We start from the raw sequence: 13,495 nt of genomic DNA on the forward strand, positions 1-13,495 counted from the left end.
GAGGGTTATCTTTTGAAGCTCATGCCTCTTGGATGCCTAACTGTTGCTATAATAAAACTTAAGCTTGTTATCAGTAGAGAGAGAAAGACATTTTGAAAGAAAATTAATCCAAACTGTCTTAATCATTCAACTAGGATAGGATAGATCAGCTTCCAGAGGTGTTTATATCTCCCTACCGTCTATAGGGGTTACATATGTAGCTCAAACTAGATGCTTAATGTTAGCTGCCTGAAAGTTCAGTGAGATCGATGCCATCCTTAGTAACTCTCCGCCAAATGAGCTGAATTTTGTCTGCCAAAGGGTAATGTTGATAGACGAGTGTTTACATATCTGTATCTAACTACCTTTATATTTAAGTGCCTGTAAATAGTGGATATTGCCACATTAGGAGATCTTTCTAGGGGGTGTCATCAAATTCTTAAAACTAGAATTTATTTTCCCTAGTATTGTCCCCTTTTTAAGCATTTATTTGTCTTAAGGGATTTCAAGTGTGTTTATGTATTGATTTTTGTTTTATCTTCCCCAGCATGATTTTTGCTGCAGCCAAATAAATTGATAGGGGAAAAGTCAGGGAATTTTCCACTTTTTCACATTAGGTAATTTAGGAAAATTAATAGCTCAAGAACACTATTGTTTTATCATTTCAGCATTTATAATATATGTTCTGAAATAGTAGGGGAGAATAAGAAATTAAACTGTCCTTATAGCAGTTGATATAGAATTAATTTTGAAGTAACTTAACTGTCACTCTTTTTTTTTCCAGCATTTTTGACTTAAATTTTTCAAACAAGAGGCCTCTTAAAATTTATTCTGCAACTTCACTATTGAAAAAAAAGCAAAGAGATTAATGAGCTTTAGGAGGCAAATTGTGAATTCTTTAACACTTCTGACATTTGAATCTATGGAATGTTGAACAGAAGTTTATCTTAGGATATTAGAGTTCACAGTGTCTTAACATTTTGTTCCAAGTTTAATTCTGGTGAGGAACAATTTCTTGAGAATTTTTAGTTGTTTTTTAGTCATAAAAGTCTGTGTCTGTTAGATTGAGACATCACATTTTCTATGTTACGCAGTACTCAGCTCAGCCATTATTTAACTATGAGACTTTTTCCATTTTTTGATTAGGGCTGGTTTTCATAAAGCCCTCTAGCAAAGAAAGCTTTGCATTCTTCATTTCTTCAGCAGATACTTTATCCTTCTTCTGCATGTACAGACCCCTTAAAATTGCTGGGATGATCATTGTTATTAGCAATGTTTGCTTCTTACCCCAGAGACCTCCCCAAGCATCTAGAAGGAAATGTATGGCAGGATAGGTTTCACTGTTACTCTCTATGCACTCAGCAGGAAAATGTGATGCATCTCTTCAGAAAACAAACAAACAAACAAACAACCTCCCCCCCCACAGGTATTTACTTTATCTGCAACATGCTTGAGAGGGCTGAAAAATGTTCTTCAGTATTTCCTGGAGAGGAGAATAGCCACAGGCTGCCTGTGACACAAGCTGTGCAAAAGCAGTATGATGTTGCTCTTGGTTATTTTTAGCCCAGTCTAACTCCTGAAAAAGACTCTTGGGGCTGTTTGAGACCTGTGGTGCTTGCAAGTATAGTATTTGAAATACCTATACTGGCAATACAGTTTTCAACTCTGGTTTTATCCTGCAGGAGTCAAAGCATTTAGAGAGGTAATTTTTACACCTACCTATTCCAACTCCAACTCCCAGTATAGTCTTGTCTTTTATTCATCCACCAGCCAATCTCTGCTTTTCTCACAAGCCCCTCATCTCTGCCCTGTGGATTGATCTCATGCTGACAAGAACTCTCGGAAAAGCTAATTTACCTGGACAGTGCCATGTCTGATTTCACAAGCTTTTCAGGATAAAACAGTAAAATACAGTGTCAAAACATTTATGATGAAAGGGCCAAGGAAAATGAAGGCCACTACAGTTCATGAGGGTGGCCTAAAATGCATCTACTTGTTCCTAAATTTTCTGAAGTGAAAAAGGTAACAGCAATGACCTGCATTTTCCGTTAGCAAGAGCAGTCTGATTTAGTGAGGCATTTTTACTTGCATTGATCTGGTCGCCTATAATTAATACACAATGGAAAGTGTGTGTGTGCATGTTTGTGTGTGTAATCATGGTTAGTGATGAGAATTTTCAAAATTGTCTATTCTGTTAAGGAATATTAGCAAAGAGAAATCCCATTTAAATACCAGTGCAGTGGGAAACTCAGTTTTGCTCATCTATATTATAAAGATTGAAAACCTACTATGTTTATTTTATGAAGCAGTTGCAAGCACCATCTCATTAGCTGATGTTAGTCTATATATGCATCTACAACAGCAAGGGAACTATATTTGCCATATATTCATTCTAGCCAGAGGGTAGTGCCTACCAGTAAATTCCTCTCTAGAGCCTCTCAGGATTGTTTATAACCCTATATCACACTTCCTGTAATGTTTGTAGTGTAGTGTAGTGTAATTAATTTTGTGCCCTAATAATGGAGTATTCTACAGTAAGTATTGACAAATTAGTTTTACCAATCTTCATTGTACGGAATCACATAATTACTTCTGTTCCATATCCAGAAAGAAGTGAGACAATGTAGTTATATCATACAGTGATTCTGAAATGCTTTTGTATGTTGGAGGAGGAAACTGATAAATGTTACGTTTCTTAAATTGCATTTAAGAGTTGTAACTGTATGAGAGGCTCTGCAGACCATTAATGCTGACTTTTCATGAATCTGGGAGTAGTGGAGAAGCAGGAAAGAAAATAACAATGTTCTGTCAATGGTTAAAGTTATCGAAGTGATGAGTCATGTCATTATGTAGAGCAAAATCATGCAATAGCTGAAACAGAATGCTGTAAGAGGGTAAAACATTTAAAAAAATATTTTTGATATGATTTTATAAGGAATAGGTCATTATAAATTTATAGCTTTTTAAAACATCTTTAGATCTTAAGTTGGCAGGTATCAGTGTGAGAGGACCTGTAAAGGCAAATACTGTTAAGCTGATACTCTTTAGTGGGGAAGATGGTGCTCAGAAGTAAGCAGCCCATTCCCAGTTTCAGTGTTTGTACTTTTGTGCTCAATCTTTACACAATGTTTATGTAACAAATAGTTAGATGTTCAATAAAAAGACTACTCATTTAATGTTACTCATATAAAAAAATTTTCGGTATGTATTTGAAAGTTTGTTACAGAGAATGGTAGCTTGAAGCCAGGAAAGTGCTCTTTAAGATGCACAATAGAAATAAATGTTAATCAAAGGAGTGTAAAGGGAAGAAAAGGGAAAGAAAAAGATGTAATCTTTCTCAGTACCTTAGCACCCCATTAAAGAAAATAGGTGTTGTAGGAGCTGATGAAGCAACATTTGAGCATTCTAAATAAACACACAAGAGATCAAAGCTTTAGTTTGTGTTCATCCCCTCTGCTGGGAGAGGGGGGAGAAGGGACCTCTGCTGGGCAATACCTGCCCTAACCTTTAGTTTAGCAGCGTGGTTTCATACACGCAAGATGCTTATTTATCTTGCTTCTCAGCAATTTGCAATGTAGAGCTACTAGCCATTGCAGCAGTTTTTTTGAGAAAGATTGGTAGGAGCAAGGATGATACTTCTGGTGATACATTGCATACTTCTGAGTTTAAATTTCTAAACAATTGCATTTACAGAAAGCAAAATGTGTTTCTGATTTCAGCAATAAATCTGGTTCTTCTATTTAATGCCTAGCTGCAAACCACTGAATAGAGCTTTGGAGAAATTATTATGGACTTTGTTCATATGAATTGTCCTGTCACTCCCATAATAAGGACATTTTAGATTGTTAAAGTACAAAATCTGCAACCACTGTGACTTCTGAATTGCTATGCAATTAGCAGCCTGGCAACAACCCTAGTTAACTACTGTTTTCTGGGGATTTTTCTTGAATCTGAACAAGGGATTTTTTTCTTTTAAACTCCTACATATACAAACACAGGGATCAATATATTCTCTCTCTCTCCTTTTTTTTTCCATAGCAAATATTCTCTAAGTCATGATTGTGTTTCACAGGGGTGCTTACTAAACTTGGAAATCTTGAAGTAGGCCAGGCAGTACCCCCCAGATGGGTACTAGCCAACCTGCTTCCCTGAAGCCTGCGTAATTAATGGGGAGTGTTTGGCTTTTGGGGCTGTAGTGAATCATAACCGTACTTTCAGGGGATATGATATATAGTATGTGTTGAGCTAGAACCCTCAGAGAAGGTAGCAGTATTTATAGTAGTATATTCCCTTAGACAACCAGAGCTGAATAAAGGTGTAGGTATGTGGAATTGTAAACAGTCATGCATCTGAATCATTACTAGATGATGGGGCCTTTTCAGCACGGCTTAAGCTATTAATACCGTATTTAGGTAAAAACATGAATTTTTTTCTTCTTCTTTTTGTAATTGTAATGTTAGAAAGTACATATCACTGAGCTGATAACACTAATTTCTGTGACCTAAACATCCCAGGAGCCTTGTAATGAGTATCATTATTACTGCACTGCAGAGGGGTGTATTCCTGCGGGAGATACTGGCTTTTGGATATAATAATAAATCATAGGGACATTGTCAGAGCAAAAAATAAAATACCTGGGCTAAAGATTTGCTTGTTAGGAATACAAACATATGCTAGTAGTATCTATATGAGGCATTTACGGTTTTATCTGCTGTTTGTTTGCATGATCATTCTCTCTCTGTTATTATGGTTAAGCTTTATAAAACTTCTGTTTGTCTCTCAGACTTAAAAACAGTTTACTTATGCTGTTTTTCATACGGTCAGAGCTTTGGAGGAAAAAAATGACTAATAGGTTAACTGAGACTTCTGTCTCATTTGTGAAATGAACCTTCTTCTATGATTTTCATGTCCTTGACTAAAAATGAATATAGAACATGCATTGAAAACTCAACTAACGAAGCATTTCAATATTTTGCAGCTTCACTTCTTATTTTTTTAAAAAACGTCCAGTTAATTTAGAAAGTTCTAAAATTGATTTTTAGCAGTATGCTTTCAAAAAACTCCTTAAATAATTACAATAATGTTGTGCTCAGTTAAAATATAAACAAAAAAAAACCATTCTTATGCAGATTCTTGTGACTAAAGACATTTGAGTTATGTCTTTTTACAGAAACGGAGTATCTGTGTGCCTGGGTAATTCAGTAGGTAAGCATATAGATGTGTATATATGCCTGTGTATTAGAGAAAGACATATCTATAATAATGAAAGTATCTATATCATAGCACATATGCACACGTTTGTGACAGATACTCTGTTCTTGTAAATGTTGAAAGCGGAATGATGGTAATATCTATTTATAGCTTTTCTTCTATATTTACAAGATCAAACACTATTTTGCTAAAGATAGAGACCCTATGTTATATTAAAGTTATGGACTGGATACAGTTCAGAGCTACATGTGATCACATGTGATCATAAGAAATATATGTTGATCTGTTAGCAACACATTATTGAGCCGAACTGTTTACTGACTGCATAATGAATTATTTTTTATCTATGTACAAAGTATGAATTGTAGACAGTCAACTGCATTGTTGTATCTGTGTTCTAATTTTGTTCTGTTCTTTTTAATTTAAGGTTGCCTCTGCCTCCTGGAGCATTTTCAGGTCTTTGGGAAAATCCAGAAACATTCCAGAAGTTATATTTCCAAAAATTTCCAGTAAGAGTTAAAGAATGAATTCTGTAAACTTATAATAATCCCATGACACTGGATGACATTAGATTTCAATTGGTTGACATATAACATTATCATATCTTATTTTAATGAGATATACTTTAATAGGAGTTCTTTGACATATGACTTCTTACAGAGTTAAAAACATTTCAAGTAAATCTTTCCTTATATATACTTTCAGCTTTTAGGTACCTAGGCTTTTTTCAAATCTGAAACAATAGAAGTAAACTTCAGGCTTTTGAACCTAAATTTGTTTTCTACAGCTATGTCATTTGATTTAATAAAAAACATATGCCTTGCCACATTTGCAACCTTAGACTAGCGTAACTTCAAGTACACTACTACTACTAACAGGTAGTTATTCTAATTTAAAGTCAGTCCAAAATACATACTTGTCTCCGATGTGTATAAATACATAGGAAGACCCTTACTGAAATAAGTATGCTTCCTTTTCAGGTAAACTATACAAGGATTATCCAAGGCTTGTTCCTTTCCATACAGAAATAGATACTCTTGTATTATGTGAATATCCCAAATAGAAGATTTTGTCCAAGAGTAAAAGTAGATGAGTAAATTGATGAGACAAATTCTTATTTTTTTGCGTTAGCGTGATGATGATGTTGTAAGCCTAGCTCCAGCAAATGGAAATATCTTTAGAGGCAATTTGACAACTGTCATTGTATTGTAACAATTCTACTCTTCTTGTGTAGATTCAGGTAGCATATTTCTCAAAGGTGTCAGGGATCAAAGTAAGCAGAATGGAAGAAATCTAGCTTTATATGTTGTCTTCTGTTTTATCTTCACAAAGACTACAAAACTCTTCTGGAAAGGGAATGCCAAGGTATATTATGACATAAGAATGGTGAAAAGTATTAAGAAGTCGGTCTTACGGGGACCAACAGCTTACTTCATTTGAGACAATCAGTTCTGTTTGTTGGTTTCCCAGAATGATTGATGATCCTAGTAATATTTTTGAATTTATTTTTTGGTTATGTTATTTTTAGGGATACTATGATACTATGGATGCAGGTTATATGGATGAAGATGGCTATTTATATGTTCTTTCTCGAGCTGATGATGTGATCAATGTTGCAGGACACAGAATTTCTGCAGGTGCAATTGAAGAGGTGAGTGTTGACTGACAGTAAAATAGAGAAGTGAAAAATGAATGAAATAAACTGAGTTCACAGAGACTGAAAATCTCACAAAAATCTATTTTCTTTCTGCTTTTCTTGATTGCATTTGTATTGGTATTTTTAACAAAAACATTAAGCGTTTCAAGTCCTTTCTGCTAAAGTCCTTTTGAGGACTTGAACTTAATCTAACAGTGAGCATTCATACCATAAGCTTGATCAAGCAGGCATTATTTGATAGAGGAAGGTGCAGTTAAGGGGCAGTATGGTAACAGTGGTAGTATTCCTGTAAACACTGATGTCGTATGTACTTGGGAATACATTATGATAATACAGGCAGTCCTTCCAAGGTTCCGTGTGTCGAGGAGTTGCACCAGTTACCGCAGTGGTGTAGGAGCAGGAACTTTTATTTCTAAAGTGCAGTTTTAAAGTGTATTTTTGAAAGATCTTGGTGTTGGGTGAATTCCTTTCACACAGACTCACATTCAAAGCTTTTCTTGATTTCAAAAGTTCTAATCTCAGTTTCTGAAAAGCTATTTTGTCTCATTCTTACTGTACAAGTGGTGCTAAATGAACGATGAAAATTTTTGAAAAAAAAAATCCTGTTGTTAAATTGAAAATCATTAACGTAATACCTGTGCAACTGGAAAAGTTGAAAATAGTGGAGTTCATAATAGTGTCTGAATTACATATCCTTGTTCGCTTGCCTCTGCAGAACTGCTGTAATTGTCAATTCCGAATTTTCCTGATGAGAGATCAATCGCTTATTCAGTGACTATAGGAAAATATGTGCTGAGCATGTAACAAGGGAAAAATGTACTTTTTAAAACTCTGAACTTAACTGTGCACTGAATCACAAACTAATTTGTTTGTAAGTTTTGCTTTATACTATTAATATATTTTAGTGACACTGGATTTTTTTAAAGACAGGAAAACTTGAAACAAAAAAAAGAAGAAATTCTGGTTACGTGGAAGATACTAGATTCTCCCCACAAAGTTTTCTTTAGTAATTCCTTTCTATCTGGGCAATTGTAGGGATATGAGGGTGGTATAGAGCTCTACACTACATCACCCTCTCTTCTTTCCAGGACATTTCAGAAACATCCCTGTTTCTCTTATCCCAGTACATGATATCCCACTGCTAAAAATAGCCCCCTAGGCCAGATCACTCATAGTCTCATGTTAAAGCTGCTGTAACATATACTGTCACAGACTGGTTCCAGAACTTGCAGAGCATAAAGCCACATTTTTCTCCCAATTTAAAATTCTGTAATAAGCACAGCTTTTGTCAGAAGTTCTCATATTCTCTATGACAGGAAATATTTCCTTTGTACAAGATAGCTTACATTGCCTAAAGAAGTTTATACCACAGGCTTGGAAAAGAGAGCATGATTTGATGGAACAAGATGGGGTTGGTAAAGGGACAATGTGGTAGCACTGGAGGCATTCCATAAACTCTGGTATCATATGTACTTGAGAACAAATCACGATAGAAACAGGCAGTCTTTCAGGGATCGGTAAGCCAGGGACTCTTTTCCATAATTAGCTGACATTTCTTTTTACTTTTTATGGTAATGAATGCATTGTTGCCAGAGTCAAGAATTTAGAGCAGAAAAGGATGTGTATTTACAGCACGGAAGGGTATGCGTTACTGACATTCAGGACTAGAAGTGACCAAAGCTCGGAGGTGTATATGATTCAGTGAAAAGTCACAGGGATTCACTTGATTTGAAGCTGCCTAAAACACATAGGTTTATATCTTGCCAGTTTGGATACAGTGACTTCTGAACAAAGTAGACAGCATCTGATTTCAACTGTACTTGCATATATTTAGACAGCACTGCTGTCTTCCTCATACTTGTACCTGCTGTATAAGTAGCCAATGCTAATGTGGTATTCAGTAAGAGAAAAAAAGCCTTTTTCCTAAAACATCTCCCAGATAGTCTTTCTTTAAACCATCCCACTGCTCTTGATTTTTTAAAACATGTTACGTTAAGATTATTATTAGCAAACAGTCATTTTATGAAAAGAGAAATTAATATATGGGGTCATGTTACGTGACCTCTGTGTGGCCTCTGTGACATTAGGTCCTCTTTGTGAGTACAGAAGACATGTGAAAAGCACTCTTGATAGTAAGACTTCCCAAGAGACCCTGATACCTGCATGCAAAGACTTGTGCCTTGGAACAGGATTCACAACTCGGTGTCTTAAGCCCAACTTTGTCCCAGAGTTAGGGACACACATCTCAGTATGCAGTGAGACGTCTTGGTGAATCTTCTCCAGCAAGTAAGAACTTCAGATAGCTAACTGGAAAGAAAAGAGTACCTTACACTTTTTTTCCTAAAAGAGAGTTTAGAGATATTAGTGCTAATGTGTGTCACTTGCATACAATTCCCCCCCACACACACCAGGGCACTTTGGTTTAATTTCATTTTTTGTCTAAGGACGTTCAGACCTAATGTCTCTGAGAAGGTGAGCTGAACACTAGACTGTAAGCTGAATGGGGCCTCTGTATAGCTTTGGCTGAAGCTGTACATTTGCACAGCAAAGAATGAAAAAGATTTAAGGAGTCAGAATGAACAAAAGTAAGTATGACTTTATAGCCCTGTAATAGGCATGCGTTCTGGTTTTAGTCCTTACTCCAGACCACTTTTTGCATTGTACATTAATTAATCACCATGCTTTATGACAGCCGACTGACTAGAAGCATTCATTATTGGATTTATTGGATCTTTGTCACTAGCATGAGGAAAAGGAGGTTTGTTTCTGCAAAAGGCTATTTGTAAGGAAAGTATTGATCCATTTTAACTGTCAGCTTTGTTGCTTTAACTCATTGTAAACATAACATGACAAAATTGATTCACTGTGAAATATATAATGGGTACAATTTAGTCTGCAAATACTGATGAAAGTATGGATGTGGTATTACTACAATGTGGTATTACTATTATGGATGGAATGCAGAAGATAGATACTTAGGGCTGTGCCTAGGATATCTGTTTTGGAAAACTAGATGAAGTGCTTGTGTTTTCTTTCCTGAGAAAACTGAGGTCTCATCTGATGACTGGTTAAGCTAGGAAAAAAAATATGGAAAGAGCTGGAAGATAATCATGCAAGTATTTGTTACACATTCAAAGGTAAATACTAATAATATAATGTAAACACTAATAGTATTCTGCAAATAATATCCACAAGTATTTTCAGACTTTCACTAAAACTTCCTAAAGAGTCTGTTTTACGCCCCAGATCTTTTCTATCTTTTCTTAGTCTCACTTTCCTTTTTACTGCATTGAAAAAAATATCAGAGATGATAGGAAGGAGAGATTTCCCCCTCCCCCCCCCCCCCCGAGAAGAACAATAGGTTCCCAATTGAAAACTCTGTAAGCAAAAAATGTGAGTAGGAAGTAAAGACAGACATCTTGCTATGTGTTTATAAACAACTTCAGCTAGATTGGTATATAGGAAGAGTAACAATTTGCAATTACTTTTTTCATGGGATCCTAGAAAGTTACAGTTTCCAATAAATTCACATACTACAGAAATCTCTCCTTGTAATATTATTTCCTAACATTGTAGCAGGTAAAGGAATTTTAATTCCAAGTCTATTCCTACCTTGCAGTTGCTGCGGCTCGGTTACACAGCTGTGTGTTGATTGTGCATTTGAATAATACTTTTATATTTTTTTCTATTTACCTGTGTAAATATCAATTGCAATGTTAACCTAACAGTATGTGTCCCAGCAAAGAAATCACTAAGGCACAAGAAGATGCGGTTCTCTTGTTTTCCAAAGCTGTAAGGAAATCACCTTTCTTTGTTTTATATTTGAATCTCCTGTTGCTAAAGCTTTTCTTACGTTTATTTAAAAGCTACTCTGTCAGTCAAGGATAGAACATAAGTGTGTGTGAAAATATGCATACCTGTACATTTGTAGCATATGTAATTAGTATCCTGAGGTTTACTAAGTAATTTTTGTTCTTAAAATGTAATATCTTTTTCTGTGTGCATATCTGTCAAAATTTTTCACTGAAATGTTCAAATTATTGTTAGTTCCAGTTAGCTGTTTTGTTTGTCTCCCTCAGTGTATTCTCTTCCATCATGCTGTGGCAGACTGTGCTGTTGTAGGCAAGGAGGATGCCTTAAAAGGGCATGTCCCATTTGCAGTGTGTGTACTGAAAGAAGGTGAGAGCTCATTACTGCTGATGTAGTAATTACTTACTAAAGCTTGCACAAGATCAGGGAAAGGTTAAAGCATTTGAAATTCTTTATTAGGTATAAAGACAGAAGAGAAGAAGATTTTGGAAGAGATAGTTGAACAAGTTCGAAAAAACATTGGTCCGGTAGCAGCTTTCCAGAAGGGAATGTTTGTGAAGCAGTTACCAAAAACACGTTCTGGCAAGATACCGCGTTCAGCTCTTTCTGCACTTGTCAGTGGAAAGCCGTATAATGTAAGTTGTAGATGTGTGCCTTAATGAATTAGATGCACATGTGCATCTAACGTGGTCTTTTTGATTCTCTAGACCATTCTGCAATTGCTCTATGACTTTAGGTAGCATATTGCATTTTCTTTCTACTGTATCTTACCCGAAAGATCTTTATATTCAAGAAATTTCCAAATACTGTCTTCTCAGCTGACCTCTTGAAAGCTAGAATTAGAAGATTAATTTATTTTGTTTCATTGCTGTTTGAAGGATAACAGTATACTATGAAATGCTTCTGTATATTCCTTTTCAGATAACACCAACCATTGAAGATGCTGGTGTTTTTAAACACATTGAAGAAGTGCTGAAGAAAAATCAAATGTGATAATAGGTTAATAACAAACTTGTTGGTACTGGAATACACAAAGAGACTTTCCGTTAAGAAACATTACATATTTTAAAAATAAGTAATGATTAGTAACGATGACTAAATTTTTTTACTACAGAAATGGTACTGTGTTGTCTAACATATTGTTATACTCAGAAAAACATACAGAAGCATCTGCATGTTATCATTTTATGCTGGATATTAAGATTGCTAAGAATTGCAAATAGAATTCATGCCTTTCTATAGCCTTAAATTACAAGGAATCATTAGATTATCTAGTATGATCTCTTGTGACCTTACATTTTAATCCATTATTATATAATGAGAACAATAACGCTAATTTGGCTAAAAGAGCTTACAAAAGGTAAGTCATAGTGTGAGAACAGCAATAAATAGAAATTCTAATGTGAAAATTATTGAAGATATAAACTGTCTTTATTTGTAAAATATGAGGTTTATATTTTTTAAAAACAATTTTTTTTCTGGTTTCCACTTATGTTTGCTAAGTCTGTCAGTTATAAATAAGATTCCTTTAGTTGTTTTATTCAGTGATTTCCTGAAGTGCCTTTTTTTGCAGGATGTTAGATAAAGTCTTCTAGCTTTAAAAATCTGTGAAAACTTTGATTTATCAATAGTAATGTTGAATAAAAACATTACGAATTTGAAATAAAAATACTCTGCATTTTTGCTCACTTTGTTACTGTGCATGTCACCTTTAGAAAAAGGATAACTAGTTTTTGTTTGGTTTTTTTTGCTGACATAAGCAGATGCTTCAGGCTTGCTGACATATATATGAGCCAAGAAATTTAGCAAATGCAGATACTAGGCAAACCTCTTGAATTCGTAGGCCTTACCAAAATAGTTCACAGGTTCTCAGCATACTAGCAGATAGAGGATACACACTCTAAATATATTACTTTGCAAGCTGCATTTTTAACCAAACAATAAATTTAAAAATCCTTTTTAAAATACATGGTCACAGAAATGTTTTAAAACAAAAAATGATATTCAGACTCAGCATTGCTTTCTAGAGGGAGTTATGGGAAGCAATGGGTGAATTCAGACATTAGAATAAAGGAGAGGTTCCCTACTTAGGTTAAGCAAAGTAGAAGTTAAGCCGAGAGGTATTTTGTTGTTGCAGTATGTCCTCAAAAGAGGATGTCTGGAAATACAGTTACCCTTTGGTTAGAGTTAAGGACTGTAGCGCTGTTATGTGGCACAATGGTATTGTGATAAAAAAGCAGATTGATATAACAGCCAAATGGCAATAGATAGAGAGCTAATTAAAATATTAAAATTTCCCTTATCCAGATTCTTCCTTGGGCATTAATAACAACAAGTTATTAAGTGTTTTTTCACTTGGGACCACATGCAGTTTAGCCAGCTACTAATTGTCGGACCAAGTAATACAGTCATATACTAAAACAACCTGTTTTGAGCCTGTGTTTTACTTTGATTATTGGCAGATAATTTCATGATAAGGTAGCAGTCCTGCTCAACTATTTAATGTAGTTGAAAATCACAATCTGGACAGGGAGCAAAAACATTTAAAGACTGAGTGAAGGCTAATCATGCTTTGTGGTTGATACGCTAACTATACAGAACAGTGATTTACATGTGGGAGTAATTTTGCTCCTCAGTGATGTCCTAATAACTGCTGTGAAGTAGTTATATAAGTTGCAGCTGCTTGGTCAGGGTATTATTTTCTTCTGGATGGATTATTGACATACAGGTCTGTGCCACTTAATGGAGTGCCCTGCGGAGGCTGTTGAGAGTTTTTCAGTTGTGAAACACTGCAACTTAGCAAATTATGCTGAACAGTTACAGGTCAGTAGTGTCATC

The 13,495-nt window shown here is 35.2% G+C and overlaps 1 protein-coding gene across 1 annotated transcript in view; it reads left to right on the top strand.

The window, feature by feature from the left end:
• The window catches only part of ACSS3 (acyl-CoA synthetase short chain family member 3), a 76,660-nt gene extending 64,437 nt beyond the window's left edge, over positions 1 to 12,223 (top strand). Inside the window, exons 12-16 of the mRNA XM_062568078.1 lie at positions 5,618 to 5,699; positions 6,719 to 6,841; positions 10,927 to 11,026; positions 11,117 to 11,292; positions 11,579 to 12,223. Of these exons, the coding sequence (XP_062424062.1) occupies positions 5,618 to 5,699; positions 6,719 to 6,841; positions 10,927 to 11,026; positions 11,117 to 11,292; positions 11,579 to 11,650 (553 nt within the window). The 3' untranslated portion in view covers positions 11,651 to 12,223. The remainder of the gene's footprint in view (positions 1 to 5,617; positions 5,700 to 6,718; positions 6,842 to 10,926; positions 11,027 to 11,116; positions 11,293 to 11,578) is intronic.
• The last annotated feature ends 1,272 nt before the right edge of the window (positions 12,224 to 13,495 follow it).

This window comes from Rhea pennata, chromosome 1 (assembly GCF_028389875.1).
Source record: "Rhea pennata isolate bPtePen1 chromosome 1, bPtePen1.pri, whole genome shotgun sequence".
Classification (NCBI taxonomy): domain Eukaryota; kingdom Metazoa; phylum Chordata; class Aves; order Rheiformes; family Rheidae; genus Rhea; species Rhea pennata.